General features: G+C 39.3%; 1 protein-coding gene across 21 annotated transcripts; it reads right to left on the bottom strand.

The window, feature by feature from the left end:
- Window positions 1-3,341: 3,341 nt before the first annotated feature.
- LOC144004034 (uncharacterized) lies at window positions 3,342-14,406 on the bottom strand. Of its 21 annotated transcripts, none has more exons than XM_077500917.1 (17): window positions 13,879-14,145; window positions 13,708-13,761; window positions 13,284-13,330; window positions 13,131-13,157; window positions 12,630-12,671; window positions 12,526-12,563; window positions 12,233-12,395; window positions 12,020-12,076; window positions 10,425-11,562; window positions 10,232-10,294; window positions 9,552-10,169; window positions 8,535-9,391; window positions 8,414-8,467; window positions 7,949-8,306; window positions 7,799-7,867; window positions 3,987-4,051; window positions 3,342-3,905 (listed from the first exon to the last, which is right to left on the bottom strand). In XM_077500917.1, exons 1-7 carry the CDS (start codon window positions 13,980-13,982, stop codon window positions 12,351-12,353), a joined length of 357 nt encoding a protein of 118 aa, XP_077357043.1. In that variant the 5' UTR covers window positions 13,983-14,145; the 3' UTR covers window positions 3,342-3,905; window positions 3,987-4,051; window positions 7,799-7,867; window positions 7,949-8,306; window positions 8,414-8,467; window positions 8,535-9,391; window positions 9,552-10,169; window positions 10,232-10,294; window positions 10,425-11,562; window positions 12,020-12,076; window positions 12,233-12,350. The 21 variants fall into 21 exon arrangements, 2 of the variants coding, with proteins under 2 accessions (XP_077357043.1, XP_077357044.1); XM_077500918.1 differs by having other exon boundaries at window positions 12,233-12,371; XR_013279181.1 differs by having other exon boundaries at window positions 10,425-11,065; window positions 11,181-11,263; window positions 11,510-11,562; window positions 12,233-13,157; window positions 13,708-14,145.
- Window positions 14,407-14,831: the final 425 nt, after the last annotated feature.

Below are 14,831 nucleotides of genomic sequence, written 5' to 3'. Positions count from 1 at the left end.
TTTTTATTTAATTAAAAAAACGACCATGTATAGTAAGGCGTTTTTTATTTAATTAAAAAAACGACCATGTATAGTAAGGCGTTTTTTACTTCATAAAAAAAAAAAACGACCATGTTAAGGCGTTTTTTATTTTATTAAAAAAACAACAACCATGTATAGTAAGGCGTTTTTTATTTTATTAAAAAAACGACCATGTATAGTAAGGCGTTTTTTATTTCATTAAAAAAAAAAAACGACCATGTATAGTCAGGCGTTTTTTATTTTATTAAAAAAACGACCATGTATAGTAAGGAGTGTTTTTTTTTATTAAAAAAAACGACCATGTATAGTAAGGCGTTTTTTATTTTGTCAAAAAAAACGACCATGTATAGTAAGCCGTTTTTTTATATTATTAAAAAAAAACGACCATGTATAGTAAGCCGTTTTTTATTTAATTAAAAAAACGACCATGTATAGTAAGGCGTTTTTTATTTTATTAAAAAAAACGACCATGTATAGTAAGGCGTTTTTTATTTCGTCAAAAAAAAAAACGACCATGTATATTAAGGCGTTTTTTACTTTATTAAAAAAAAAAAAACGACCATGTATAGTAAGGCGTTTTTTATTTAATTAAAAAAACGACCATGTATAGTAAGGCGTTTTTTATTTAATTAAAAAAACGACCATGTATAGTAAGGCGTTTTTTACTTCATTAAAAAAAAAAACGACCATGTTAAGGCGTTTTTTATTTTATTAAAAAAAAAACAACCATGTATAGTAAGGCGTTTTTTATTTTATTAAAAAAACGACCATGTATAGTAAGGCGTTTTTTATTTTATTAAAAAAAACGACCATGTATAGTAAGGAGTGTTTTTTTTTATTAAAAAAAACGACCATGTATAGTAAGGAGTGTTTTTTTTTATTAAAAAAAACGACCATGTATAGTAAGGCGTTTTTTATTTTGTCAAAAAAAACGACCATGTATAGTAAGCCGTTTTTTTATATTATTAAAAAAAAACGACCATGTATAGTAAGCCGTTTTTTATTTAATTAAAAAAACGACCATGTATAGTAAGGCGTTTTTTATTTTATTAAAAAAAACGACCATGTATAGTAAGGCGTTTTTTTATATTATTAAAAAAAAACGACCATGTATAGTAAGGCGTTTTTTATTTTATTAAAAAAAAACGACCATGTATAGTAAGGCGTTTTTTATTTTGTCAAAAAAAACGACCATGTATAGTAAGGCGTTTTTTATTTCATTAAAAAAAAAAAACGACCATGTATAGTAAGGCGTTTTTTACTTTATTAAAAAAAAAAAAACGACCATGTATAGTAAGGCGTTTTTTATTTAATTAAAAAAAAAACGACCATGTATAGTAAGGCGTTTTTTATTTAATTAAAAAAACGACCATGTATAGTAAGGCGTTTTTTATTTTATTAAAAAAAACGACCATGTATAGTAAGGAGTGTTTTTTTTTATTAAAAAAAACGACCATGTATAGTAAGGCGTTTTTTATTTTGTCAAAAAAAAAAACGACCATGTATAGTAAGGCGTTTTTTATTTTATTAAAAAAAAAAACGACCATGTATAGTAAGGCGTTTTTTACTTTATTAAAAAAAAAAACGACCATGTATAGTAAGGCGTTTTTTATTTAATTAAAAAAACGACCATGTATAGTAAGGCGTTTTTTACTTCATTAAAAAAAAAAACGACCATGTTAAGGCGTTTTTTATTTTATTAAAAAAACGACCATGTATAGTAAGGCGTTTTTTATTTTATTAAAAAAACGACCATGTATAGTAAGGCGTTTTTTATTTTATTAAAAAAAACGACCATGTATAGTCAGGCGTTTTTTATTTTATTAAAAAAACGACCATGTATAGTAAGGAGTGTTTTTTTTTTATTAAAAAAAACAACCATGTATAGTAAGGCGTTTTTTATTTTGTCAAAAAAAAATGACCATGTATAGTAAGGCGTTTTTTATTTCATTAAAAAAAAAAAACGACCATGTATAGTAAGGCGTTTTTTACTTTATTAAAAAAAAAAACGACCATGTATAGTAAGGCGTTTTTTATTTTATTAAAAAAAACGACCATGTATAGTCAGGCGTTTTTTATTTTATTAAAAAAACGACCATGTATAGTAAGGAGTGTTTTTTTTTTATTAAAAAAAACAACCATGTATAGTAAGGCGTTTTTTATTTTGTCAAAAAAAAATGACCATGTATAGTAAGGCGTTTTTTACTTTATTAAAAAAAAAAAACGACCATGTATAGTAAGGCGTTTTTTAATTATCCCTCCAGGATATAAAACAATGCTCTTGGTGTGAAAGTAACGGTCACGCTTTCTCTCTGTGCAATTAACACACAATTACAAATAAAAACTATGAGTAACATTTCATTTCTGTTAAACAGGTTTTGTTTTTAAACAGTTATTTAGTGTAAAGTGTAATTACTAAAATTACCAATTTGATTTGTGAGGATTATTTCAATTTCAAAATGTGATTAAATTAAAACAGCTGCATTTTTGTCTTTGCACTGAATGGGCTTGCACTATACTGTTTTGTTGCACTTGTAATGACAAACTGAATCTGAATGTTGGACTACTGTAGCAATGTGCCTTGTTTGCATATGCTAATCACAGGCACAAACAATAAAATCCGCTGTTTGTTTACACAGTATAAAGGAAACATTTGCATTTTGTATTGGTGAAATATCAAATGCCCGGAACTTGTTTCGTGTTGAACTGTGTCAAGATATCATTTGGCATCCCCGGCTTTTAAGTTTGAAAATCTGATCACCCTGATCTAGACATCCACACAGGAAGCACACAAGGATCCCCCCCAGAGATGGGACATTGTGATTTCAGTCGAGCATTCAAACCATTAAAAAACAAACACTGGTAGCCCTTTATAGAAAAAGTGATGCATCATCCTAAAAGTGTCTTCACACAAATGGACATCATTACAGATATTTGTATCAAACTGTTCACCCTTCACATTTATCAGCAGTAGCTCTGAGTCCACAAAATGTCAACCACCTGGTCACCAAATCATCTCCTGAGCCAAAAAGTGGAATTGTTTTTGGACCATTGCAACTGAAGGGACTTGAAATGTAGGGCCCCAACCTCAGCTTGAGGGTCACTTGAATGTAGCCACAGGCACCTGAAGCACACACAGACAGCAGGCGGCAGCAGAAGCGCCAGCAGCAGTTTGCAGTCCTGTAGTGACCAACAATCCCTGGCATGAGGGGAGGAAGAACTCAGACCACACACACACACACCAACAACAACAAAAAAGAAAAAAAAAGAAAAAAAAACAGAATCTCTTTATTCATGTTACTTTACATCTGTCAGGCTCTGTACTTTCCTTTACAGTACACATTACTACTCCCCCCACCCGAAAGTAAAGATTTGTTATTTATTATTTTTTTTTGAAGGGGGCGGGGGTATTGTGAAAAATGCCATACATGTTCAATATTTCATTCTGCATGTTTAATGCTTTATTGTACAACAGGCTTGGCAAAATGTAGTACATAGTTGCAGTCATTAAATGAATATACTCTCCAATCTCTCAAAAGGACAACTTGCAATGTTAAATTGTTAATACAAACAAAAACAAAACAAAACAAAAAAAGGCGAAACTTCTGTTCCACCTGGAATGAATAAAAAAAAAAAAAAATAAATAAAAAAAAAAAAGAAGTTGAAAATAACATTTCATAGAGTATTCTACAAACAGACTTCATTATCATTTTTGATTGGAAGCACAGCTCAGGACAAAAAAAAGACAAGCATGCAGTCAGTGAGTTGGTGCACACCCAGTGAGGTGACAGAGTGAAGACAAACGGAGCAAGTAAAACAAAAGACATACTCTCCCTTTAAGGTTGATGGCGCTGCTCTTCAAGGGGCGCAACATCCACAAGCACCTTTGTGGGAAGAAGAAGAAGAAAACAGACTCGTGTGAATGTGTTGTCATCCATGTTGGCACGCAACAATTACACACTCGCCTCAAATGCAACAAAGCCATTTGTCTTGAGCTCCGGACCCTTGTGGATATTTCTTGTTCTTCAGTCTGAAACAGGAAGACAAGAAAACAGTTTTATTCATGTTGCTCAATAATGAAGGAGTCCTCACACAAAGCCTGCACTGCACATAAACGAAAAGTCTCCTCGGCCCCAAAAATCTTGTCAGACTCGTCTTCTACCCTGAAAAACAAGCACACGAATGCACATGTTGACTTGCGATGTCATTGACTTTGCTCCTGCTGTGCTTCGACTCAACGGTCTCCGGCTCCTTCCTCCAAGAACAAGTCAAGTGCATTTGTCCAGCCCGTTATTCACAAATTCCATCTCAAAGAGCTTCTTGAGCCCACAGCTGGCCAAAGGTTCATGGCAACCCACAACCTAAACCTCATCGGAAGAAACCTTGACAAGGGACCAGCGATGGAGAAACCAATCCCCTTCCTAGTCCGTGGGGGCCTGCCGATCGATCGAGTCAAGGGGTGGGTGTCAAACCTTTTCGAAAATATTGGGAAAAGTAACTTTCGCACCGTGGCTTTTCACACACACCAGAAATGTGCACATTGGGCAAGTTCGCACCGTACTTAAGACACCAATATGTTAATTCAAAAGCGAAGGGCCAAAAGGCCCCAGTCCGGTATTTGAAAGGAGAGGAAAACATCCTGGGTTAATTGCTATGCAAGGTTCACAAAACACTAAGTTATGCAGGTGCAAACGCGGATTTCCAAGGGCAATCAAGATCTTGAAAGTAACGTCACCAGTTAAAGGGATATTTATTTTTTTATCTTAAGCATTTAAATAATTCTAATTATGGGGTCTAGTTCAGGCATGGACAGAGATCAGATTGATACAGTGAGGAAAATGAACATTTGAACACCCTGCCATTTTGCAAGTTCTCCCACTTTGAAATCATGAAGGGGTCTTAAATTAGCCTCATAGGTTCATGTCCACCGAGTCAAAATCTTAAAAAAAAAACCATGTACGATTAAAAAAAAATGTATTTGTACTTTAGTGCTGGAAATAAGAATTTGAACATGTGCCTATCAGCAAGAATTGTGGCCCTCAAAGACCTGTTACTCGGCCAGGAAAAAAAAATAATAATAATTAAATGGCCGATCCATTTATTAATCTAAATTAGCTGCACCTATTTGACTTTGTTAGGTGAAAAGAAACACACGTGCACTTCACAATCTGCCAGACAACAACTGCTACCATCAGCAAAAGCAAAGAGAAAATGGTAAACTTCTACACAAGGGTGAAATGGGCTATGGGGCAATTGCCAAGCAGCTTGGGGGGGACGACGACAAAAAAAACAAAAACAACAACATTGAACTGTTGTAGCAATTGCTAGGAAATAGAAGGGTGTAATAATTTTTTTTTTTTTTTTTTTTTTTTTGAAGAGCTCAGAATTGTTCATTCGGTAGTCTTACCGATTCAACGTCTTGTCATCATTGCTCTTTTCCTTTTTTTTTTTTTTTTTTTTTTTTTTTTTTTTTTTTTTGTGTGTGTGTATGTGTGCGTGCGTTTGCGTGCGTGCGTTTGCGTGCGTGCGTGCGTTTGCGTGTGTGCGTTTGCGTGCGTTTGCGTGCGTGCGTGCAAATACGTATAAATTTATACTCATTCATTCACCTAAAACCTTATAAATATCCCATTACCCTTCGCCTTAACCAGGTACTTCAGAATCTTGCCAGAGTCGTGAGATTTAAATGGTCAGGAGACCAGAGAAAAGGTCAGAAAAAAAAGAAATAAAGAGAAAAGAAAGGTAAATCAAAGTGACATCCAGCACCGACCAAACACTTCCTGCCTTCCCCATGATTACAAAATCAAAGTCTTACGCCAACCCCGGAAGCCTCTAAATTCCAGCAAATTTAGCGAGATCTCAAGAGCCCAGAGGAAAAACTAAAGAGAGGAAGGAGGGAAGGATCGATAAGGCAGAGTGAGATCAATAGAAGCCAGTACATCCAATCCATCAAAGTGAAGTCCAGCACCAACAAGACCCCTCCTGCGTGGTTACAAAACCGGAGTCTTATGCCAACCCCAGAAACCTCATACTTCTAATAAATTAAGATCTCAAGTGACCAGAGGAAAAACTAAAGAGAGGAAGGAGGGAAGGATAGATAAAGAAAAGTGAGAACCACAGACACCAGCACCAACTGATTCAAGGGGCTGTGGGAGGGAGAGGGTACTTCTGTTGAGTTTCAGTAGATGCTGGTGCGACGGATCTGGCATGCATAAGGACCACCACCAAAGAGAGAAGCCGTCAACCGCGGTCCAGCAAAGCGAGCACCCCCCCCCCCCCCCACCCCCCCCGGAATCCCCAGGCCGCGGCAGCACCAAGGCCACCCCCAAGCCACCCGAGCGGACACCGGTCAGCGAGCCGACCCAGATACCCGGAACACCCCCGCCCCAGCCCCGGCCCACACCCCCGAGCCCAAGGCCGCAGAACGAGGCCCAGCGGGCCCCCACAGCGCCCCACCGGTCCCCAGCCCCCATCCCCCCACGACCCCCCCGCACCCCACCCAAACCCGCCATCCACCACGACCCAGGCCCCACCACCCCCGACCCCCAAACCCCCGAACACACCCCGACCCCCAGCACCCAACCCCCCACCCACCCATACCTCCACCCCCCCCCCAAACAAGCCGCCCCCCCCCGACGGCCGCCACCCCCCCCCCCGCGAACCCGGCCCCCCGCGAGAACCCCCCACCCCCCCCCCGGAAACCGGCACCGGGCAGCAGCGCAGAGAGGGAAGATGTGCCCACCCCACCTCCAGCCGCGCGAGATTTGCACCGCGGCGGGAGGGGGGAAGCAGAGGAGGAAGCACCAGGGGAGAAGGCGGGACACCAGAACACCGAGCCCGGTGGGGAGAGGCCCCGGTCGTCACGCCAGAGTACAAGTGACACCTAACCCTGTTACTGAGTCCGCCAGCTCGCCGACTGGCGAGCTCTACCCTTACACCGTGAATGTGGCCCCACCCAGTGTATATACAAGTGTGTGCGTGTGGTGCATTAAAATTGGGAGCAGGTGAGTCGGAGCAGAGGGAAAAAATTTCCCCTACTCCGACACACAGAAGGGTGTAATAATGATGACTGTCAACCTCCCTTGGACTTGGGTATATATGATTTTCAGATTTTTTATTTTAGATTGTATTGTGTCTCACAGGTGACATTTACCTTTGAGGATAATTTCAGATGCCTCCTTGACTTGACTTCAAAGTGGGAGAAGTTGCAAAGTCGCAGGATGTTCAAATACTTATGTTCCTCACTGTAGATCAGTGTGTCATGAGTTCTTTTTTTTTTTTTTAATTTAAGCATATTTTTTATTATGTGGCCAGAATTCAGACCCTTGTACTACAGCGTTAAACATGGACAAAATTTAATACTGAGCCTTTAAACTACCGACACCAAAATTGATTAGAGCGTTTTCAGGATATAGGATTACCAAAAAAATATAGATTTCAAAGACAAAAAAAATTACATATAAACAATTAAATCTAAAAGTTGATTAGCATTGTCAATGTTCATGGACAAAAAAAAAAAAATCGCAACATTTAGGGGCAGTCTGGTGCACTGCAAATAATGCTTTAAAAATGTTGCAACATATTTGTTTTTTTTTGGGGGGGCTTTTTGCCAAATCATGAACATGCAAACAAAGGCTTGAAATATTTCACTGCATGTTAACCAATGTAAGACGCAAGCTTCACTTTTTGAAACTAATTATTAAAATAAAAGACTTTACCTCAATAATCAAATATCTTGACCTGCAAGATTGTTTTTTTTTTTTTTTGTATGTTGACTCACCTCGTGTCTTATCCATCATCAAAGAAAAAAAGTGTTTGGTGCTGGTCACTTCATCTTGAACATTCAGCCCTGCAACACAGGCATCCATGCAAGACAGATCACAAGGAGGGGGAAAAAAATATTTTGAAATGACCCAGACAGTATACATACTATACTTCATTAGAGTGCCATAAGTTGGGGGGGGGCACTCAACTATAACACGACACCACTGTTGACCATTCGCTCACGCCCAGATTCTCCCTGTGCCGCTAGATTCTTGATTTTTGTGTGGAATTGCTCCTTTTTCTTGTCCCATCCAGCTTCGTCTGAGCCCTGCAGCAGCAACAAGAATTGTAGGAGTGCCACTTGTTTAGTTAATGTGTTTTGTTACCTTTGGAATCTTCAGCCCTTAAGACAAATGCACCTGATTCCTTGCACTTTGGGCACTCATCTTTTGCGCATGGGCTTGTTGAGCTCACAGCTGGCCAAAGGTTTGCGGCGTCCCGACCTAAACCCCATTTGACGAAACCTTGAGTGATATGTTAAGTACAACTCAGTAAGGTGTTGAGTAGGACTGCTCTGCCATTTGCAAAAAAACAATGCAGTATATTATTTTGCCCCTGTATTACTCAACACCTTGTGGACTTTTAACCTGGCTTTTTGGCTCATCTGACTTATCCAATATGCACACTGCAAATAGAAAGAAAAAAAAATCAGTTGTGAGCAGGTCATTTAAATGTGTACATTTCCTCATTACCTTGGTCCAGGTCCTCTCATACAGCCTGGTGCTGAGTCAACCCTGAAACAGACGAAAAAAATTAAATGTGTTTATCAATATGGACTCCTGCCTCAAATCCTACCTAGACTGCGCACCCCAGCTTTCAACTTGCCATCAAACCAACAAAACGCTGCTCTGGATCCAGACAAGCCAAACAACCACAGACAATCTCCAGCAAGATCTTGCAAACAACTTGACTGCACCAGCATCTAACAACCATCATCAGTTCTTCCAACACTTTCCATACCTGCCCTGATTGCAATCAGACCTTTCTAAGAAAACTAAGGCATGCCACAAAGCACCATATTCTGCCCCCTCCCGGTCACAATTCAGATGCGCCCCAAGACAGTTTATGCACCAACAAACGTGTCATGTCATGTTAAGTCAGGTCAGGTCAAGTCATCTTTGTTATTGTTGGTTCCTAAATTGATGGGGAAGCAGACTAATTCATTAGTTGTGTGCCAACTTAATTTGTGATGATACATGTTACCCTCGTGGGTTTGATTCATTGCTGCCTCTGCAACACAAGAACAGTAAACTTCATTAAGACACACCAACATTTAAAGAATCCCAGAGGACGACAATAAAAAAGTATTAAATTTACCTGTAGTAAATTTTGGGGGAAAAAAAAAAAAAAAAGGAAAACCGTTAATATGGTACAATAAACTCCACACGGATTGTACGTAAAATATAAAACAAAGCCCAATAAACAGCTGTTCTCAAATGTGAGGTTTTAAAATTCATGTTTTCAAAAATAGCATCAACGCAAAATAAGAGCTTGATCATAGCAGGTTCCCCTGACCGGTCTTTGGTCCCAACCGGCTCGTGGCCCATGCCTGCAAAACAAATATTTGACAATTACTTGTGATCGCCTACAACTTTTGAGCCATTCCCAGCCCTATTCAAGCTGGTCACAAAATTTGAATATTGAGTAAAAGTCCATTAATTTTAAAGTAAAACTTGGATCTTAAATGAGTTTGCAGCATCCACAAGCACCTTTGGGAACACGGGGGGGGGGGGGACTCATGAATGTATGTTATCCATGTTGACGCACAATAATTGCACATTCAACTCCAGAGCAATGTAGCCGTTCATCTTGAGCTCCAGGCCGTTTGTGTACATTTCTTCTTCAGCCTGAAACATTGAGAAAAGGTTTTGTTTATGTTGCTCAATATGATGTAGTACTCACTCAAAGACCACACTACAAACAAAATTTATTAATTTTTTTCCCCTCCTGTTCCTGTTGTCAATTTGATCTTTTGTCACTGCTGTGGTTCAACTTGACTTTGGCTCCTTCCTGCAATAAGTCAAATGCATTGGTCTAGTCCTTTATTCACAAAAACAATCTCAAAGAGTTTCAAGCTGGCCAAAAGGTTCACGGCACCACCCAACCTAAACCCCATATGAGTGGAATCAATCCTTATCTGAATCTGCGACAACAAAAATTGTACTTGTGTGCCACTTGCTTATGAAATTGCGAAGCGTTTGATTACCTTTCGTTCATCCGGCTCCTCTTCCACCCTCCAAAACGCGCACAACACTTTTGTGCACTTCGAGCCTCTACCCAGCTCTGGTTCTACTTGATGTCTCCCATCCCAAGCGGCTTCTTTCACACTGCAATTTGAGAACAATCAAACAAAACTGGACTTCTTTCCTGTGTCTGTTGGTTTTCTTACCCTCATCTGGTGGACTTTTGCACCTTTCACCCATCCAAGTCCCAAGATATCTTGCAACATGCACTAAAAAAAAAATGTTAAAAAAAAATACAGGTTTGATTAACATTCCAGCAAATAAGACAAACTATGTTAAAACAAAACAAACAAAAAAAAACAAACAAGAGAACATCTTCAAAAGTACTTATTGACTTGCCATGTGTTTAGTGACCTTGGTCCATGATTTCCTTTCATGCGGCCCGACAAAACAAGCACATCACTGCTGCAGTTGTACGTGATGGCCTCCAGCCTCCTTCCCTAACCTGAAATAACATTTGGATAACATATAAACGGGTCAACAGCTGATGAAAGGTTGGCGACATCCCCGGACCTGAAGCATCCAACCGGGCTAAGAAAAATAAAACGCAAAACTATTTGAGCAAACTGGAGATGAAACCAGGGATGACCGGAACGATCAACTTCCAAGATGACTGGGCTGCAATGGATGATGAGTGGGCAACATTCAACACAATGAGGTGTTATAACAATATCGACAACCCAAGACTCCATTTAATGAGCTGCAGGTTGTCTCCTCGGAGAAGCGGTTCTTCCTCAAGACCTGCCAATCAATGCAAAATCCTCCACAGATGCGGTTCGCCTCACATGTCGCTCGCTGCAGAATCCACAAAACAAAAAAACATTAGAAACAAATGAAGAGCATCACTTCTTCGATTAGAGCGGCGATTTTGTTGGCTACCCCAGCCAATCCTTTCGTCTCATCCAGCCTGCAAATTCTGTACGCGTGTATCATTATTACCCTCATCCGGTTTCCTCTGCCCGTCGCACAACTTGCAGGACCTCGGGAAAGAGAATGAGATTGGAGAAGTGAGAAAAAACACAGCCAGTGACTTTTGGGCCACAATTGCCACAACTACGCATGATTCTTTTTTTTTTTTGCGCATGTACTTGTTACCTAGCCTTGCATCTCATCTGACTGATCACCCACCAAGCAAAACAAAAAGCAGCTGGGCACTTCTTTATCTCGAACCATCTGCCCTGCAGAGACATGCGAGACAGACAGAAAAAAAAAACAAAAAAAAACATTTGAGTGGTGCGCTTCCTTCTTGATTGGATGTGTGCAATCGTTCCTTTTCCTCATCCCATTCTGCTCCATCTGAGCCCAGTTCAGTTGCTGTGCATTTTGTTCACTTCCCTCTTTTACTAAACGATGCTTCCCCTTTCAATCGGCTCCTCTTCCACCTTGCAAAAGGTATATTGCGTAATCAATGTTGTGCAGCTCACATCACGATCCAATGCCTCTCGGACCATCCACTCCATCGCTGTCCTATGACAATCTTGCAAGTGATAAAGACAGGCGAGTTGGGGCTTTTTGTTGTCGTTTTCCCCACGAAGTGAGAGTAAATGTTCAGTCAATGTGAAATATGTGTCAAAAGTAGTTTTACTGATACTGGCTATTCCAGTGAACAGTGACAAACTGGTTTCTTCGCCTGGCTCATGAAAAAGGCTTAATTCAAATAAAAAGTAAAATGTAAAAAGTACAATTATAACAGGAGTACTATTTTTAAAACTCTGTAAGGTACACAGTTAAAAAATTATCTGAAATAAAAGTTTCTATTCATGAGAAAAGCTCACTTTTAAGTTCAACTTTTAAATACCTTTTTCAAAAAAAAAAAGAAAAAGGAAGACATTTCTGACAAGGTGCAAATAAGGAAATCACAAAAGAAGAACATATGCTAAATGCTAGTAAGAGTAGCATTTACATGTAAAGACAGACCAAAATCAAGTGCTCACATTTGTTTCAGGGCTGGAGCTTCTCTGGCCTCCTGCAGCGCGCAGCTTCACTCAAGTCTGTGGATGAAAGAAAGAAAGAAAAAAAAAATAACTCATGCTTTCAACCCTGGATATAACTTGTCTATCACGCTCCCTACACAATTTCTCCCTACAATTTAATGCTCATCTGATATTTAAAATTGAACAATTTGCTTTATTTAGTTGATGTGTTACCTTTGGACTCTTCAACCCCGAAGAACACAAATGCACGATTCCTTGCACTTTGGTCGCTCGTCTTCTGGACATTCTCTTCTTGAGTCCACAGTTGGCCAAAGCTTTGCGGGATCCCAACCTAAACCCCATCTGATAAAACCTTGAGAGACGATCGACCAATCCCCTATAGATTAAGTATAACTCAGTAAGCTGAGAACAACTGCTTTGCCATTTGCGAAAAACAAATCAGCATATTTTGCCCCCGTATTAAATCAACACTACACTGTGTACTTAAAAAAAAAAAAAATAATTACCTGGCTTTTTGGCACATCCGACTCAGCCAATATGCACACTGCAAATTTTTTTTTTAAAAACCAGTTGTGAGCAGGTGACTTAAATGTGTTCATGTACTCATTACCTTGGTCCAGGTCCTCCTGTATGACTTGGTGCTGAGACAACCCTGAAAAAGACAAAAATAAATAATATATATACATACATACATACATAAAGTGTTGATCAATATGATGGGCTCCTGCCTCAAATCCTGTACCTACGCTGTGCAACCCCAGATTTCAATTTGCCATCAAACCAACAAAACGCTGTTCTGGATCCAGACAAGCCAAACAACAAGAGACCATCTCCAGCAAGATCTTGCAAACACTTGACCACACCAGCAGATACCAACCATGAGCTCTCCCAACACTTTCCATAATACCTGCCCTGATTGCAACCAGACCTTTCTAAGAAAACAACTAAGCCCGGCATGCCACAAAACACCATATTCTGCCCCCTCCTGGTCACAATTCAGATGTGCCGCCAGACCAACAAATATGTCATGTCAAGTCAAGTAATCTTTATTGTGCCACTTGGTTCCTGAATAGATGGGGAAAAGCACAAATAACTTGTTTATACATATTACCCTCATGCGTTTGATCCATCACTGCCTCTGGAACACAAGAACAGCAAAATTCATTAAGACCCAACAACACATTTGCAAAATCCCCGATTTAAAAAAAAAGAAAAAAAAAGAAAAAAAAGAAAAAGAGCTTGATCACAGCAGTTGCATCCATACCATAAAAAAAATGAAGATCCTCAGTGAAACGCAAGCCCAATGGCTCCCTAAAATGCAAAAACGCTCAGTTCAGTGCAACAATACAATATTCAGTGTTGACAGTAATGTCAGTCTTCTTAATTATTAAATAGACAATTTTTTTTATTTTTTTATTTTTTTTAATTAAGAGAATTTTGAGAACAGATCTGTACTATGATCCTAAAGGAGGGCACTTTGTTGATGTGTACAAAAACTATTTCCTAAAAAAAAATAAAAATAAACAAATTCAGAGGGGTACACAACTGAAAAACAATGGTTGAGAATCACTATTATATTAATACCAGAGATTGTATTTATTTTTTTGTAACTGAGGCCCTCTCAAAAGAAGGGGAGGGGGGGGGGGGTGTTGGCGGCGTTAATGAAGAGACCGAAATACACAACAAACCTTTCCTTGAACGCTGCTCCTGTTCCTCTGTTGGCAAAACACCTGCAAAAAGCACTGTGGAAAAACAATGACAAATATCTTCAAATCAAACTAGTGAGGCTTTTTGCGCAAAAAAATGCGGTCGAGCTGGTCGCCATCTTGCTGCGAGCCATGTGGCCATGAGTAGTGCACCTGTTGACGCCACTCCATTGGGCACACCTGTCTCCAATTATCTCGACACTCAAACAGAAATGTTCGAAAATGAAATCAAAATGAAGTCCAAACAGCAAATTCATTCACAAGTTGCATACATAAGCCTCAAGGCGCTAAAAAGAAATGGTCGGATTCCATTTCTTCTCTCATTTTCGGCAGACAAGGTACGACATATGCATTGCTGCTGCGCCCCACCCAGTCCTATTAAACACTTCGCCCTAACAATCGCAAGATTCTCATAAATAAACTAGCACAAGTAAAATAATTTTAACAGCACCCTCCCCCTCTCCCCCAGCGAAGCCCCAGGACCCCACAGTAGTCCAAACGACACTCATCCCCGCCATTGTCACATTTTCAACTGACTTGTTAACACCACATACACGCATAATCCATCCACGATGCCTCCCCACCAAATGCAAACCATTTGTCACAGTCTCCCGCGTCAACAAGCGTGAAACAAGCACCAACAGCGCTCACCACTTCCGGGAGGCCTGCAACCATTTCCCGCCAACACGTAACTTCCTTGAAATCACCTGCAGCTTCCGGCGGGGGCTATCGCCACCTTGTGGCAAGAAATCAGCATGCTATGTATGGAGGACCAAAACTGCTAAAATTACAAATAAATGAGTCAATAACTTAATCAGTAACGAAATAAAATTGAAAATTGAAAATAAAAACGAATATAAAAAATATAATTAAAGAATTAAACACTAAAAAATGGGGTGGGGGTGGAAATAAAACAATATACACGTGTGTGCTTATTTTTTGAATTATGTTTTTATATCCGTTTATATTTTCACATGTATGCATGTATGTATGTATGCATGTATGTATGTATGTATTTATGTATGTATGTATGTATTTATTTATTTGTAATTTTGGCAGTTTTGGTGTGTCTATAAAGGAATAGATGTCAATATCGAGGATCACCA

This window comes from Festucalex cinctus, chromosome 16 (genome assembly GCF_051991245.1).
Source record: "Festucalex cinctus isolate MCC-2025b chromosome 16, RoL_Fcin_1.0, whole genome shotgun sequence".
NCBI lineage: Eukaryota > Metazoa > Chordata > Actinopteri > Syngnathiformes > Syngnathidae > Festucalex > Festucalex cinctus.
This window is presented reverse-complemented; position numbering and strand designations above follow the sequence as displayed.